Source organism: Ochotona curzoniae, unplaced genomic scaffold, assembly GCF_017591425.1.
Source record: "Ochotona curzoniae isolate NIBS_2020 unplaced genomic scaffold, NIBS_Ocur_1.0 contig_21, whole genome shotgun sequence".
NCBI classification, from domain to species: Eukaryota; Metazoa; Chordata; class Mammalia; order Lagomorpha; family Ochotonidae; genus Ochotona; species Ochotona curzoniae.
In genome coordinates this window covers 2,690,616-2,703,368 of record NW_024465322.1, presented here as the reverse complement: position 1 = coordinate 2,703,368, position 12,753 = coordinate 2,690,616, and the positions used below count along the sequence as shown (strand labels likewise).

General features: G+C 39.7%; 1 protein-coding gene across 1 annotated transcript in view; it reads right to left on the bottom strand.

Moving 5' to 3' along the window:
• Positions 1-12,753, bottom strand: part of MAGI2 (membrane associated guanylate kinase, WW and PDZ domain containing 2) — a 783,782-nt gene that overhangs the window by 345,564 nt on the left and 425,465 nt on the right. Inside the window, exon 3 of the mRNA XM_040971367.1 lies at positions 8,721-8,840. Coding sequence (XP_040827301.1) covers positions 8,721-8,840 — 120 coding nt within the window. The remainder of the gene's footprint in view (positions 1-8,720; positions 8,841-12,753) is intronic.

The following is a 12,753-nucleotide window of genomic DNA, read 5'->3' as shown; positions in this document are numbered from 1 at the left end:
TTATAGATATGTTAGGAAAGTAGAGACAGTACATTCTCATGGTTACCACTTATTATGTGTTAGGTACGCTGTTGGGCAGCAAATATACAATTAGGGTTGGAGCAAGAAATAATCCCTGACCTTGTGGATGGGCAACAAAGGCTGACACTAACAAAACACAATAAAATCAAACACATAACAGCAAAGTAACAGTTTTAGATACGTGGAAGAAATAGGAAACTTGGACTCCATAGCAAAGAAGCCAAGAAAGGAAGAAATGGGTCTTCATCTGATGTCTAAAGATTAGTAGAATTCAAGCAGGCGAGGAACTATTGGAGAGGTTTTAAGAGAACTAGGAGCAGATGTTGGAAAATATATTGCTGAGTAGAGAGAGCATTTGGAGAAATGATCGGTCAGACATAGATAAGAGCCAAGTTGGTTGATGGCGGTGGTATATCGGACGTGAGGGTTAGGAAGAGATACACGTGGAAGGTTCTTACTTGGCATTCTAATGTAGACAACCAGCTGGATAGGGAGTTATTCACCGTGACAATGAACACAGAAGTGTGACATTTTGAAGAAATAGATGATAGGAATTGAGCACTACAATGTAAAATTCCATGGCAAAATGTTCTTGAATTGAACCCTTCTAGGTAATGAAGACTTACTCAATACTTACTAAATGATATTAACTGAACCAGGAGGTTAGAAGTACAGTAGAGGTAAAAGATTATCAAGAAATAATTTCAACATGGCTATGTCAGGGATTAGGAGGAGCACAAAACCCAAACTGCCCTCAATGTCTGTTTGGCAATGAAAAGAATTTCGCTAAGAATCTGGAAGGAGACCAGAAGGAAATCCAAGCACAGAGACATGAAGACATGAAGGCATGTCGCATTTTGGGAAAATTCAAGGATCTATGATTTGCTGGGGAGGTATCTGTGAGGTGGCCATGAAAAAGATTATGTGGCACAGGAAAGATTTGACAGAGAAGCTGATGGGAGCTACTGAAGTAGAGAAGCAACATTATAGTTGGGCACAAAAGAGTTTGCACTAGTAAGAAGAAAGAAATATTGGGCCTGGCATCCCACATGGGCGCTGGTTCTAATCCCGGCAGCTCCACTTCCCATCCAGGAGCTACTTCCGGGTCTCCCACACACGGGTGCAGGGTTCCAAGACTTTGGGCCGTCCTCAACTGCTTTTCCAGGCCACAGGCAGGAAGCTGGATGGGAAATCAAGTAGCCGGGATACGAACACGTGCCCATATGGGATCCCAGGTGCAAGCAAGGCAAGGACTTTAGCCACTAGGCTATCGTGCCTGGCCCAGTGCTACATTTTTTTTTAAAAAAAAATGTTCTCTAAATTATTATTTGTGACATACTACATGACTCTACTTTGACTTTCTTTTGCATCTAAATTCAGTTGATCTCTGCTTATGGTGGCCTGTCTTTGACAAAAATAAATCCAGCTTTACACTGCTTGAATTTTATGGCATTCATAAAGTTTTAAAATATATTTAAAGTTATTGTTCTATAAAATTTCCCCTTGTCCTGCAGTTTATGTGTCCTTGTATTCTGCTTAACATAGCCCTGCTAGAGTTTGCTTTACATTTTGCAGTTTCTTTGTTTTTCACACACTTGGGGTATTTCTTTCATCCGTATTTCATCATTTCTCATCTTAGACTTGACTGTCTCCATTCTTTGCACACATTTTGTAAATGTTGGATAAAACGTGAAAAATCTGGCAAGCCTTTTTTTTTAAAAAAAATATATGATTGGCATAATTAACAATCATAACTGAGATATTGTTGCTACATGAATACTGTCTCTGCAAGCACCCTGATGCTCTCTCGGGTGCCTCCACAGAGAATAACTTGGAGTGGGCTCACATCGGCATTTGGCAAGCTCCTTCAAACGTTCCTTCCAGGGGGAGGAATCTATTACTGGGTGAAGATGCTGAGAGGAGGGATCCCATTTCACACTGGAAAAGAAATATCATCCTCTACCGGGAGTTTGGGTGCAGTCATGTGACCCCCCCCAACTAGCCCATATTATACTATTACTGAAGACCCTGGGAGGGAGGATGGACAAAGGCAGAAAATGATGGCAATGTTTCCTAGTGTCTAGTGGAGGACCCAGTTTTCAGGGCTGGAAGTAATAATAGCTGTCACAAGTTCAAGCTACTCAGCCAAGTGCTTTCTCTGAAAAGCGCATCATAAATTCTGAAGAGGAACTTAACACCCCACTACCTCAATGGACAGATCGCCAAGAAAGAAACTCAGGAAAGCTCTGTAACTCTTCCAGATGATAGAGCAATTGGACAGGCTTGATATCTACGGGAACTTCATCGTACAGACACTGAGTATACTTTTAATTTCCATCAGCGTAAGGAACCTACTCCAGGATTGATCACATTATAGGGAATGGGGGAAAAAAAGCCTCAGCAAGTTTTCAAAGCCATTGTAATGATCCCACACATCATCTTAGACCTTCATGGAGAGAAACTGGAGATAGTAAGTCAAAATGCTCTTACCACCTCATAAATGAATAGTGCCTTGGAGCCCTGAGTACAAAGAACTGCACTATTCCTGAATAAAAGAAGAGCTCCAATAAAACTCCTAAATACATCTTGATGACAAGATACCAGACTCTCCACCATTACCCATACCTACAATTCATGGGACATGTAAAGAGCAGAATGTTGGAGTCACAACTACAGCTGAAGGAAGACATCATTGTAAAACATGGGAGAGATTGGGAAGAGTGGAGAGAAGGGGGGAGCTCTATATGAACCTGTATAACTGTGTAACTGAAAATAAGAATAATAATAATAAAAAAGAAGTTGAAGTGAAAAAAAGAGAGAGGTCTGATGACAAGCACTGCAACACATAGCAAGGGATGTGTGCTAAAAATGCTGCAAAGGGAAAAGATTTCAGTCCACCGCTGTAACCTCGCTGATGGTTTAGCTGATCAGCATTCTTGTCTCTGCCATGTGTAAAACACTGGCCCACAACATTCGTTCCTGTTTAGATAACTCGAGTTTTGTAGGAGCTCTTTGTGTGCCTCCTAGCTGATGGTTCAGTTCCACCTGTGATGCTCTGTTCCCTGAGTACGCTGGACCCCAACTGGTACCGGCAGCCTCCCACCTCTGGTGTTGCGCAGGTTGGCCTACTTTGCTTATTCCTCTGTTTTATCTTGAGACTCTTGACCACCACACCCCACCATCTGGACACTTTCTGCTTATGTGCAGTAACCTCTGAGGAGGACATTAAACAACCCCACAGTGACAACAATGCACCGCGGGACACGCAAAGCGTGCGGCCGATCGGCTGAGAAGGTAAAATAGCTTCCTTTCTTCAGTTAACGTCAGAGGGCGACCTATGACCTGTTGACCTCACAGGCAACACACTGACACTTGTCTAGAGGAGTCACATATAAGCAGACACATTCTGTTATTGCCTTGAATATTCAATTGAACATTCCTTAATCCCTAATATGCCTACATGATGTATACAAAAATAATATTTTGGTCATTTCAAGAGATGTCAGATGTTTTAAATTATGCAACGAAACCTGAAGAAAGTTGTTTTAAAAATCAAAATAGGTGTGTATTTGGTTATTTTGAGACCTTCATGATCTCTTCCCATTCACTCAAAAATGCACCCCTAACATTCTATAGGATTCTGCTTCCAGTATTGTTTCTGAAAAACCAATGCCATTAAGATGCATACTGTTTTCATGAATGGGAAGGTCATGGATGGAGTTCTTAGTGCATGGCTGGTCTGGTCCAGCCTTGTGCTACGGTGGTCATTTGATGAGTGAGCAAAGTGTTTCTGTTTCTTTCCTCCTGTCTATCCCTCTCTCTGTCACTCTGCCTTTAAAAATACAGCATACCTACACCTGCCCGGTGAAACATGTAAAACTTCAAACAAACAAGCAAAAAAGCTTTACAGCACAGGGAAATAAATAAATAAAAGCAAACATTAAAGAAAAAGGAAGAATTTTCAATCTGATTTCTAATGCAAAGCTTTAGTATCAAGAAGCAAGTATAGTCTGAAATGTGAGATTTTTGCAGGAATTTAGAATAAGTAGTAGTAAAATGATAGACAGAATGCCACCGGTTGATATTGAAATGAAATCAACATGGAATGTTTAATAAATAATTTAAAGAAAAACTGAGACAAATAATAATAATCATCTCATCTCTTAGACCAATAATCTCAGAGACAAAAATTTCTGTCATCTCCTTTACTCTCCCAAGTGCTACTAAAAAGGCTTTCCCAGAGAGGAAGTGAAGACCTGGAATAAAATAATAAAATAAAAGAGAATGGAATATTTTCTGAGCCAGAATGGATGTAACATAACTTACTACATGATGAAGAAAATGTGATAAAATAATAGTTGAAACGATCAGCTCCGTGCACACAAATTTTAGACAAGCATTATGCAGAAGAGTCTAACAACTTAATTTGGCTTATTGAATAACTTGGAAAACGTGGACAAACATAATACCTGTTTTTGAGCTTATGACATGCCCAATCATACAACTTTTGTTGGAACAAAATAGTTTTGAATGCATCCATGTTAAAACAGTGTTGATGCTTATTCAAGATAAAGAAATCATTTTAGCGAAGTTTCCTTTGAGTTCCACAAGAGTCTTTTACCTCGCGAGCGCATTGTAAATATTACTTCTATGATTACAAGTACTGTTCCCTGCCGTTCCACAAGAAGAAAACTGTTGAAACGTAGGTCCCAGGCCAAGAAATGAGATCAATTAAAACATAAAGTATAGTAACGCACAGCATCCCAGACACAGGGGAATTCTTCTGAGGGTATGGAGTAGAAATAAAGAGTAGAGAATCTCAGTTCTGAGAAGAAAGGAAAGGATAAAGCAATAAAGAAAGTGTAGGGACAGTAACAGGGAAACCTGATTTGTCAGAAAATGAATACACAACAACAAGGGAAACAAAGAAGCAAAACAGGATGAAGGTTATTGCAAAGACTGTGAACATGAATGAAAATTGTGATACTGTAACAAGAAAAAAATATCTTTAGGTTTTGATTAATAACTCTCTGTTAATAGAATGAACGCACACGACACAATATGACTGTAGTCTTTTACGAGACATAAATCCAGGCTGTGATGGATTATTTTCTCTCCATTGATAAACATTTCTTCTCCCTCAATAAACATGAACTTGGAATTAACGACCTGCAGCTACATCTCTTCTAAGAATTCTAAAGGATGGGTGAGTGTCCTGAAGAGTGGGAGGAAAAAAAAATGGACAACTTCCTGTTACGTTTGGATTAAAAAATAAAGAAGGAAACTCTACACTTACATTTCATTAATATATTGATTTTAACAAGTCGACAAGGCACCAAAAATTTTATAGGTCTGTTTTAGACCCAGCATATATTCATTAGTTGCTGTGCAATTTTATCATATACATAAAAAGAGAATATGCATGTTCAATTTCCAGATACATTAGAATTAGAAAATGGTAATTTTTATTTACTTTTATATTTTATTTACTTAAAAATGTTATAAGTATACAGGAACATTAGGATTTTTTGCATATGTAGCACGTATTAGTAAATTAATCACTGAAACAATTTACTTAAATATCATCCTGAATATAAATCTGAACATATATTACAAGTTCTTCTCTATGGCAGCTAGCTAAAATACTTCCTACCAAGCAATGTACCCTATTTGCCTGGCATTTTCAGGGTACACAGTATTCCATTTTGGCAAATATTCTAGCCTTTATATTTTAGAAGTTCAAACCTTTGCATTTTAATCACTTTTCAAGAACTGGTTTTTCAACCATTACCTTTATGGCTATGATATAACCTTCTGGCTCACTCCAGGTCATTATTGGGAAAATCAGCCACTAGGCAATATGGCAATACCCTACCGTCCTCTGGCAGACTGCGGAGTGTTCCCACTCGAACAAATGGCCACAGAACACTCAGTTATCAAATTTCTTCTTTCTCCCACCCCATTCTCCATTACTATCAAGGTGTCACCACGCTCATTTTCACAAACCTTCTTTCCACTGATTCACTCCCCATAGGGTCACAATGGCGGGAGCTGAGTTGATCCGAAGCTAGGAGCCAGGAGCCTCCTCTAGTCTCCCACACGGGGGCAGGTGTACTGCCACTACAGAGTCTATTACCTATATAGTAAAAACTGTCTCTTGTGACAAGGTGTAAATGAAGGTGGGAATGAAATTTTATCTCATTTCGGTCTCTTGGAATTATAAAAATTTTTCATTTCCATTTCTTGGAGTAAAGATTTGGACCAACAGAAGAACCACTTTTCTCAAAACTACTTATGGTGCCAACAATGATTTTTTTTTTTTTGGATTGCATATCTTTATCCCTCAATGCTTTCTTGTTGGTAACATTAAAAACATCAAATATATATATTAGGATCATAATTCCAGAAAATCTGACATTGATTCTAGTTTAGCAAAATGATAGAGTTTTGTAATAATCCAATCTCTTGTCTCATCACACAAATGGTTGGCATATTTACCCACAAAAACTACTTTAATTCATAGCAATATTATTATAGGATTCACAATGTTCAGCAATCTATCATCTACAGATGGGAGAAAAATTTATATTTCACAGCCCTTAAAAATTGTTTAAGAAACTAGACACATTATTTGCAATAAATTAAGAAGCTAGGCATACTGCTTGTAGTAAATTTGAGTCCACTTTAGTATAATAATCTACAATGGGAGACACCCCTTCATGAATGTGAAGTGAGTGCCAGCCACATGCACACAGTATTTGATATCTGACACTCAAATATGCTCCTGTCTTGATTTCTTCTCCTGAAAAATCAAGGCAAGGTTATAATTGGTCCTGTGCATTCATGTTTAAGATCAGTGGTCTCTTTCATAGGCAGGAGAATAGTTTTTGCTTCATTTGAAAATCACAACAGCAAAAGATGTTAGTGGATTTTGAAATGAACGTGCTATTCAAGGAAGGTAACAACGGATGACCTCAGCAGACGCATTCTTTGAAATCAGTCCAGGAGCAGCTCAGGGAATCCAAGATTAGCTCATGTTGGCAGGAAGAACATGAACTGAGGAAGACAACTGGCATGAGCGGTGAGGAAAACCATGACTTTAACATTCCAGACAACTGGAAATAGGTCAGGTAGGATCCACTGATTTAGAACCCTGCATAAATCAGCACGTCGGACAGTTCCTAAAGAAAACTTGCCTTCCAGGCACTTTATTTCCCAATTTATTGTCATATAGTTATTGATAGTAGTTCTATGTATCCTGTGATACCAGTTCTAGCACACCAGGTCTACTCACTTAATTCCCCCATGTGGTGTCTCCACCATCCTGCAGTTTATTTGGACAGAAAGGAATACGTTCACTCCTAGAGTAAGGTCATTTGTAGTCCACCTTAATACGGCAGCACTTGAGAAAGCCAACCGAAAATCTAACTAAAAGATAAGCTGAATTTGACACAGACATTTTTGAAGTTACATATGGAAAAATTTTCAAAACATTCCTAGAAATGTGCATTATGAAATACTTCGCATGAAGTTGAGCACTTTAAAAAAAAACTTTCAAAAACTTATGAATTTGCTTTGCATTAACTTTTAGACATATCCTCCCAGATGCAGTCTTAGTATGAACACTCTTAGCTTTTTCACGATTATATTAGGCTTGTAACTGTATGTTTTTCTATTAATGACTACTTCAATATTATTAGCTTTATTAATGACATGCTTTACTGATGTACTTCATCCACGTAATTTTAAGGTTCAATACGGAAAGGTAAACGTGAGGCCACTGAAGTCTTGGGAAAGCATCCCTTCGCCAGCATCTGATAGTTTCCACCGCTGCTAAGTTATCTTGGCCATCCACACACAAGGCCAGTCAGCAACTATTCTATAGCAAAATGAATGGAAGCATTCCGAAGAAAAGCTTTAAGACTCCATGAAAGTTCTGCCTAAAGCCATGTGGCACAGTTCCATGGAAACTGAGACACACTGTGCTTCTCCTCACCTGTTCCAATAAGTTAACAGGACAGCTGATTTGGTGCAAGCATTTAAGTCATTTCTTAAGAGGCAGAACTGTAAGTCTGTAATCTCTACTCAATCAGTAAACAAACAGCATTTTCGCTATATTCATCCACCAACAATAAATTAAAACCACTGACAATTAAACAGAAACACACACATAGAAGAAATGCTTTAAAAATACATTTTCCCCGAACTACTTTTCAGGTGGCTGTTTCGTGTTCTTTTCCTAAGTTCTGGCCTCATTTGGCGTTCATGTTTGATTTCAAGGCCCCAAGAAGACTCTCAGGCATCCACAGCTCACATTTTCCCATCCTTTCACTTGGAGGTAAGTGGTGGCTGTAGAGGTGGAGCCACTTGAGGAAGTTACACACAGACAGCAACCAGGATGGTCACCCTACCCATCCCTGCATAGTTTAGAAGTTACCTAGAAACTTCTAAAGAACATACTTTAAGAGAAAATCACAGGAATAGTTTTGAGAGAATATACATACATATTTCTCTTCATTTCTCAAGGTTAGAATGACTTCATTTTTAAGTTTTTTCCCACAAATGATGACGATTATCTTATTCAAGCTCTAAAGCATCAAACAGCAGCACACAGATCACCTGGGATCTCAGTCCATTTTATGCCCCTGAGAAACCTTTGATGCCACAAGGAACAGAAATGCCAAGGAAGTCATCCCTACCTTCATAAGTGCCACTTTCAAGGAGAGCGCCACTTTTCTCCAATTCCATAAAATCTTCCACGGTGATGAAGATATAGTCCACTCCAGGGACCTCACCCTCCTTATGTGGCCTTGTGGTGCCTGAGGAAGAAAAGTTAAAAACCAAAGAAAAGCTCTTAGTGGCTTGTCATGGACCTTTGCAGATATCACCACACTGTCAACCCTTCTGTAATACTTGCTTGGCCATCCTAAGAACCGGTAGTTCAGATGTGCCCTTCTATGGGTTGGGCAGCAGAAAGTAGTGGAGGGTGAAAGGATTAGACAGACAAAGCAGGGTTCATGGTCATGGAATGTGGCCACATAGATTTGTCAGGGAAAAATGCAGACTCTTGTGCCCTTTGTGAAGAAGTGGGTCCAGAGTCTGCTAGCTCAGGAATTTACATATTTCATGCCCATGAATGGACTTCTATTGTTCTGCAGACTGCTGTGCTGTGACATAAAATACAATGCTAAGTAGGAATGGTAGCACAAGCCATTTTGTTTTCTTTTTTTGATTTAATTAGAGTGGGAGAGGGACGGCTATTTGTTCATTTCATTTGTGAACATTGCACCAAAACTGAACACAATCCAGATGCTTTGTATCTGATCTCATAAATCAAAAGCCCTCACGATTTGTTCAAATTAAACAGCGCTTGCGATGCTTTCACAATTGAAATTGCGTCAGCAATCCAAATGGCAGTAATATCTCATTTAACGGCAGGGAACTCCCTCACGCTATCATAAAGTCCATCCCTTGCCTGATCTGCCTCCTCTCCTTCCTCCCTCCTTTCCTCTAGTTATGACTGAATTGGACGGGAACACACTACCAGGGTTATTTGCTGGGGACACAGCTCCTACGTCTCGTGTCTCCCACAGGAGAACTAGAACAATGCGTAGGACATCAAGTGTACAACCTGCACTTCAGCTCAACTGTGGCACAGGACACAGCCATCAAGGCTCATTGTCCATGTCCTGTACATGAGGTCAAAGCATAGAGAAATATTATTCAGGGCTCCAAGGTTTGTTTTTTTTTCCTGGTATATTTCCCTTCCCGACTATGTCCCATGCTTCTTCTTCTTCTTCTTATCCCTCACTGGGATACTCTGAATGATCTGATTAGAAATAAGTACACAGAAATAGTCATGGAGGAAGTGTAGAAACCATGGCCCAGCCATATTACTCCTGAGAATTTATCCAAAGAAAATGGAATAAGCACATGGGAAGGTTTTCTATACTCCCATGTTTATAAGCAGTTGAATTCACGATGGCTCAGAGAGGAAATCAACCCAGATATCCAACGGCTGATGACTATATGAGGAAAATATCGTACTTACACAACAAAAAAATAGGCTTAAAAATAAATAAAACCGTGTCTTTGTAACTGAATGCATCTGAAAACCATCAAGCATAGTGAAATAACACAATCCCCCAAAACAAAGATTGTATTCCCCCCACCCCGATCTACAGTACCTAAAACATGGCTATAAAAATGCCATCTACATGAACAAAACTGACAGTGTGAGATCTGATTATGATTGCTAACCTTGGACTATATTCTTAAAGAGCAGTGGGGCTTTTCCTCACTTGTTGAATTCCTCACCTCATGGAGTGTTTAACTTATGATGGTGAAGCCTGGTGAAATCATGTAATTCCAAAAAAATAAATAAATAAAAAAAGAGGGGCGAAGTCAAGAGGAAAGATGAGGAACACAGGCAGGAGAGTGGGTGGGGAAGAAATTAGCACTATGCTCCTAAATCTGTACTGTGAAATACATGAAATTTATTCCCATTCTTGAAAGTCAGTAATTTCATTTAAAAACGTTAAAAAAAAAGTAGAACATTGTGGCCATCTTCATATTTAAAAATTCCACCCTTGTTGACTACATATTTTTACTCACTGCGTCTGAACTCTTTATTAACTAGATCTTTGAAATAACTGTCAGTTCTCTTTTTGTCTAATAGGATCCGGTATGAACTACAAATCAGAGGTGTAATGTAATTTCAGAACATACAATATGCTTGGGAATTGACTTTGGGTAAACATGAAGAAATCCTATTGAAAGTGCTTTTAAAGATCTGAAGGCATTATTGTCAAAATGTAGGTTTTATAACCCTTCCTTGTAGTGTGCAAAATAATTTCTATAATTATATTTAATGACACTTTCCCGAATTTGTTGTTTTATTTTGTTGACCTGAGCCACATTTTCCAAGATTTCCTACTGCATTTATAACATAAAATACACACCACCCACATCTACTTTGCATAATGTTGACAAATGAATAATTCTATGAGAAACTTAGCTTTCAATATCCTGACTTTTATGTGCTTAACCCTTGTGAATTAGAAAGGCATTAGTACACTTTGACAATCAATTTTTCCGCTTACCTAGTGCACACTCTAATCATTAAGAGAAATCATGTAACAAAGATTCAATTTTCCTTACTCATTCATCTACATATTTCAGAAGCTCTATGACTTGCTTAATTAATGGCTTGTGGTACTAACATACATTCCTACTAAAATGTGGGTGCAGGATCAAATGGCACAAGGCAGTCCTAGGGCTTGCTGGCCTATCCGAAGCTCTACCACCCTCTAATAAACACACTCTTCTTGAGAAGACCATGGGCACTTGGAATTCACTGACTGGTATTCAGAGGCTGCGCTGCGTTATACATCTGGTGGGACTGACTTGGCTGCATCAATATCAGCTGTTACCGTGAGCCTTCTTGATGCCTGGCTTCTCCCTCGGACTGCAAGCGCGCCTTCACCACTACAACCTCTACTGATTCCCTCACCTTTGTCATGCATCTCCCAAATTTTGCCCTCATCGTCTTCCTTCTCATTATGATCTCCAGTTTCCTCATCTCTGCTATTGCTTTCATCATCACTGTGTCTGGATTTCTTGGCCCCCTTGTTGGAATCATACAGATTCTATCCCTACTTTCAGTTACTCTTCACCAGTTCCTCACTGAAATTAAGTCTGAGGTGCACTATGAGTTATTTTGTTCATAGACTGCAATTGCTACAGAAAACCATAATCTTTCACTGACAAGGCAGTCTACCAACTCAAGCTACCTATATCAATTTGGATCAATTGATGCTTAGAACATTTTATTTGTGTTTTCTTGCCACTCTGTTATATTCCCACTACTTCCAAAATACTACTTTTTGTAGGGGTGAGCAAGATGGCAGTATAGGATGAGGGGAGATTGAAACTGATAGAGAATCATTAGCTAGGGTAAAGTGAAGAGGAAAGATTTTAAGAAACAAGAGAGGACAGGCAGACGGCAGAGGGGCATTTGGAGACCTGCAGTAGGGACAATAGAGCAGTGTAGCAATGACCAGATACCCCTAGTGTGAGTCAGTGATTGGTGATCTCAGGTCCACTGGTGACCAGATAGGAGCTCAGGAGGTTAACTCAGGCAAAGAACTGCCAGTCCTGCTGATTTGTTTGATCTGGCCATGAGCAGAGACAGAGTGGCAGACCGCAAGCAGCTGGTGCATGAACAGGGTGGATTTCATGGCCCAGACTCTCATCGGTGACACAGAAGGTGTCAATTTGTGCACTGCAGCAAAGGTAGTGGGACTGGAGGGACAACAGTGAGCTATGCTTGTGCTGTGCCAGGGGCAAACCCATTTCCACCTCAGCATATTGGACTGGTCCCATAGGGAAAGCAGTACCAACTTGCCATCCTATGGGTACCAACCAAAATAAGGTCTGGTGGGCCCCAGACCTAACAGCCAGCAGAACCTCACCAGAGCTGTGTCAGGAGCCATTTTATGTACTGAGGCAAAAGGCTGTGAGACAACGAGAAAACAGCAAGTTGTACATGTGCTAAGCCAACAGCAAACTCACTTCTGGTTCAGTGCATTGCATGGGTCACCAAGAAAAAACAGTACCACCATGGCATTGTATGGGTACCAACTAAAACAAATCCATGTAGCCCTCAGAACTAACAGCCTGTAGTGTTCGGCAAGACCAGCACCAAGTGATACAGGAGAGATGGAATCGCCT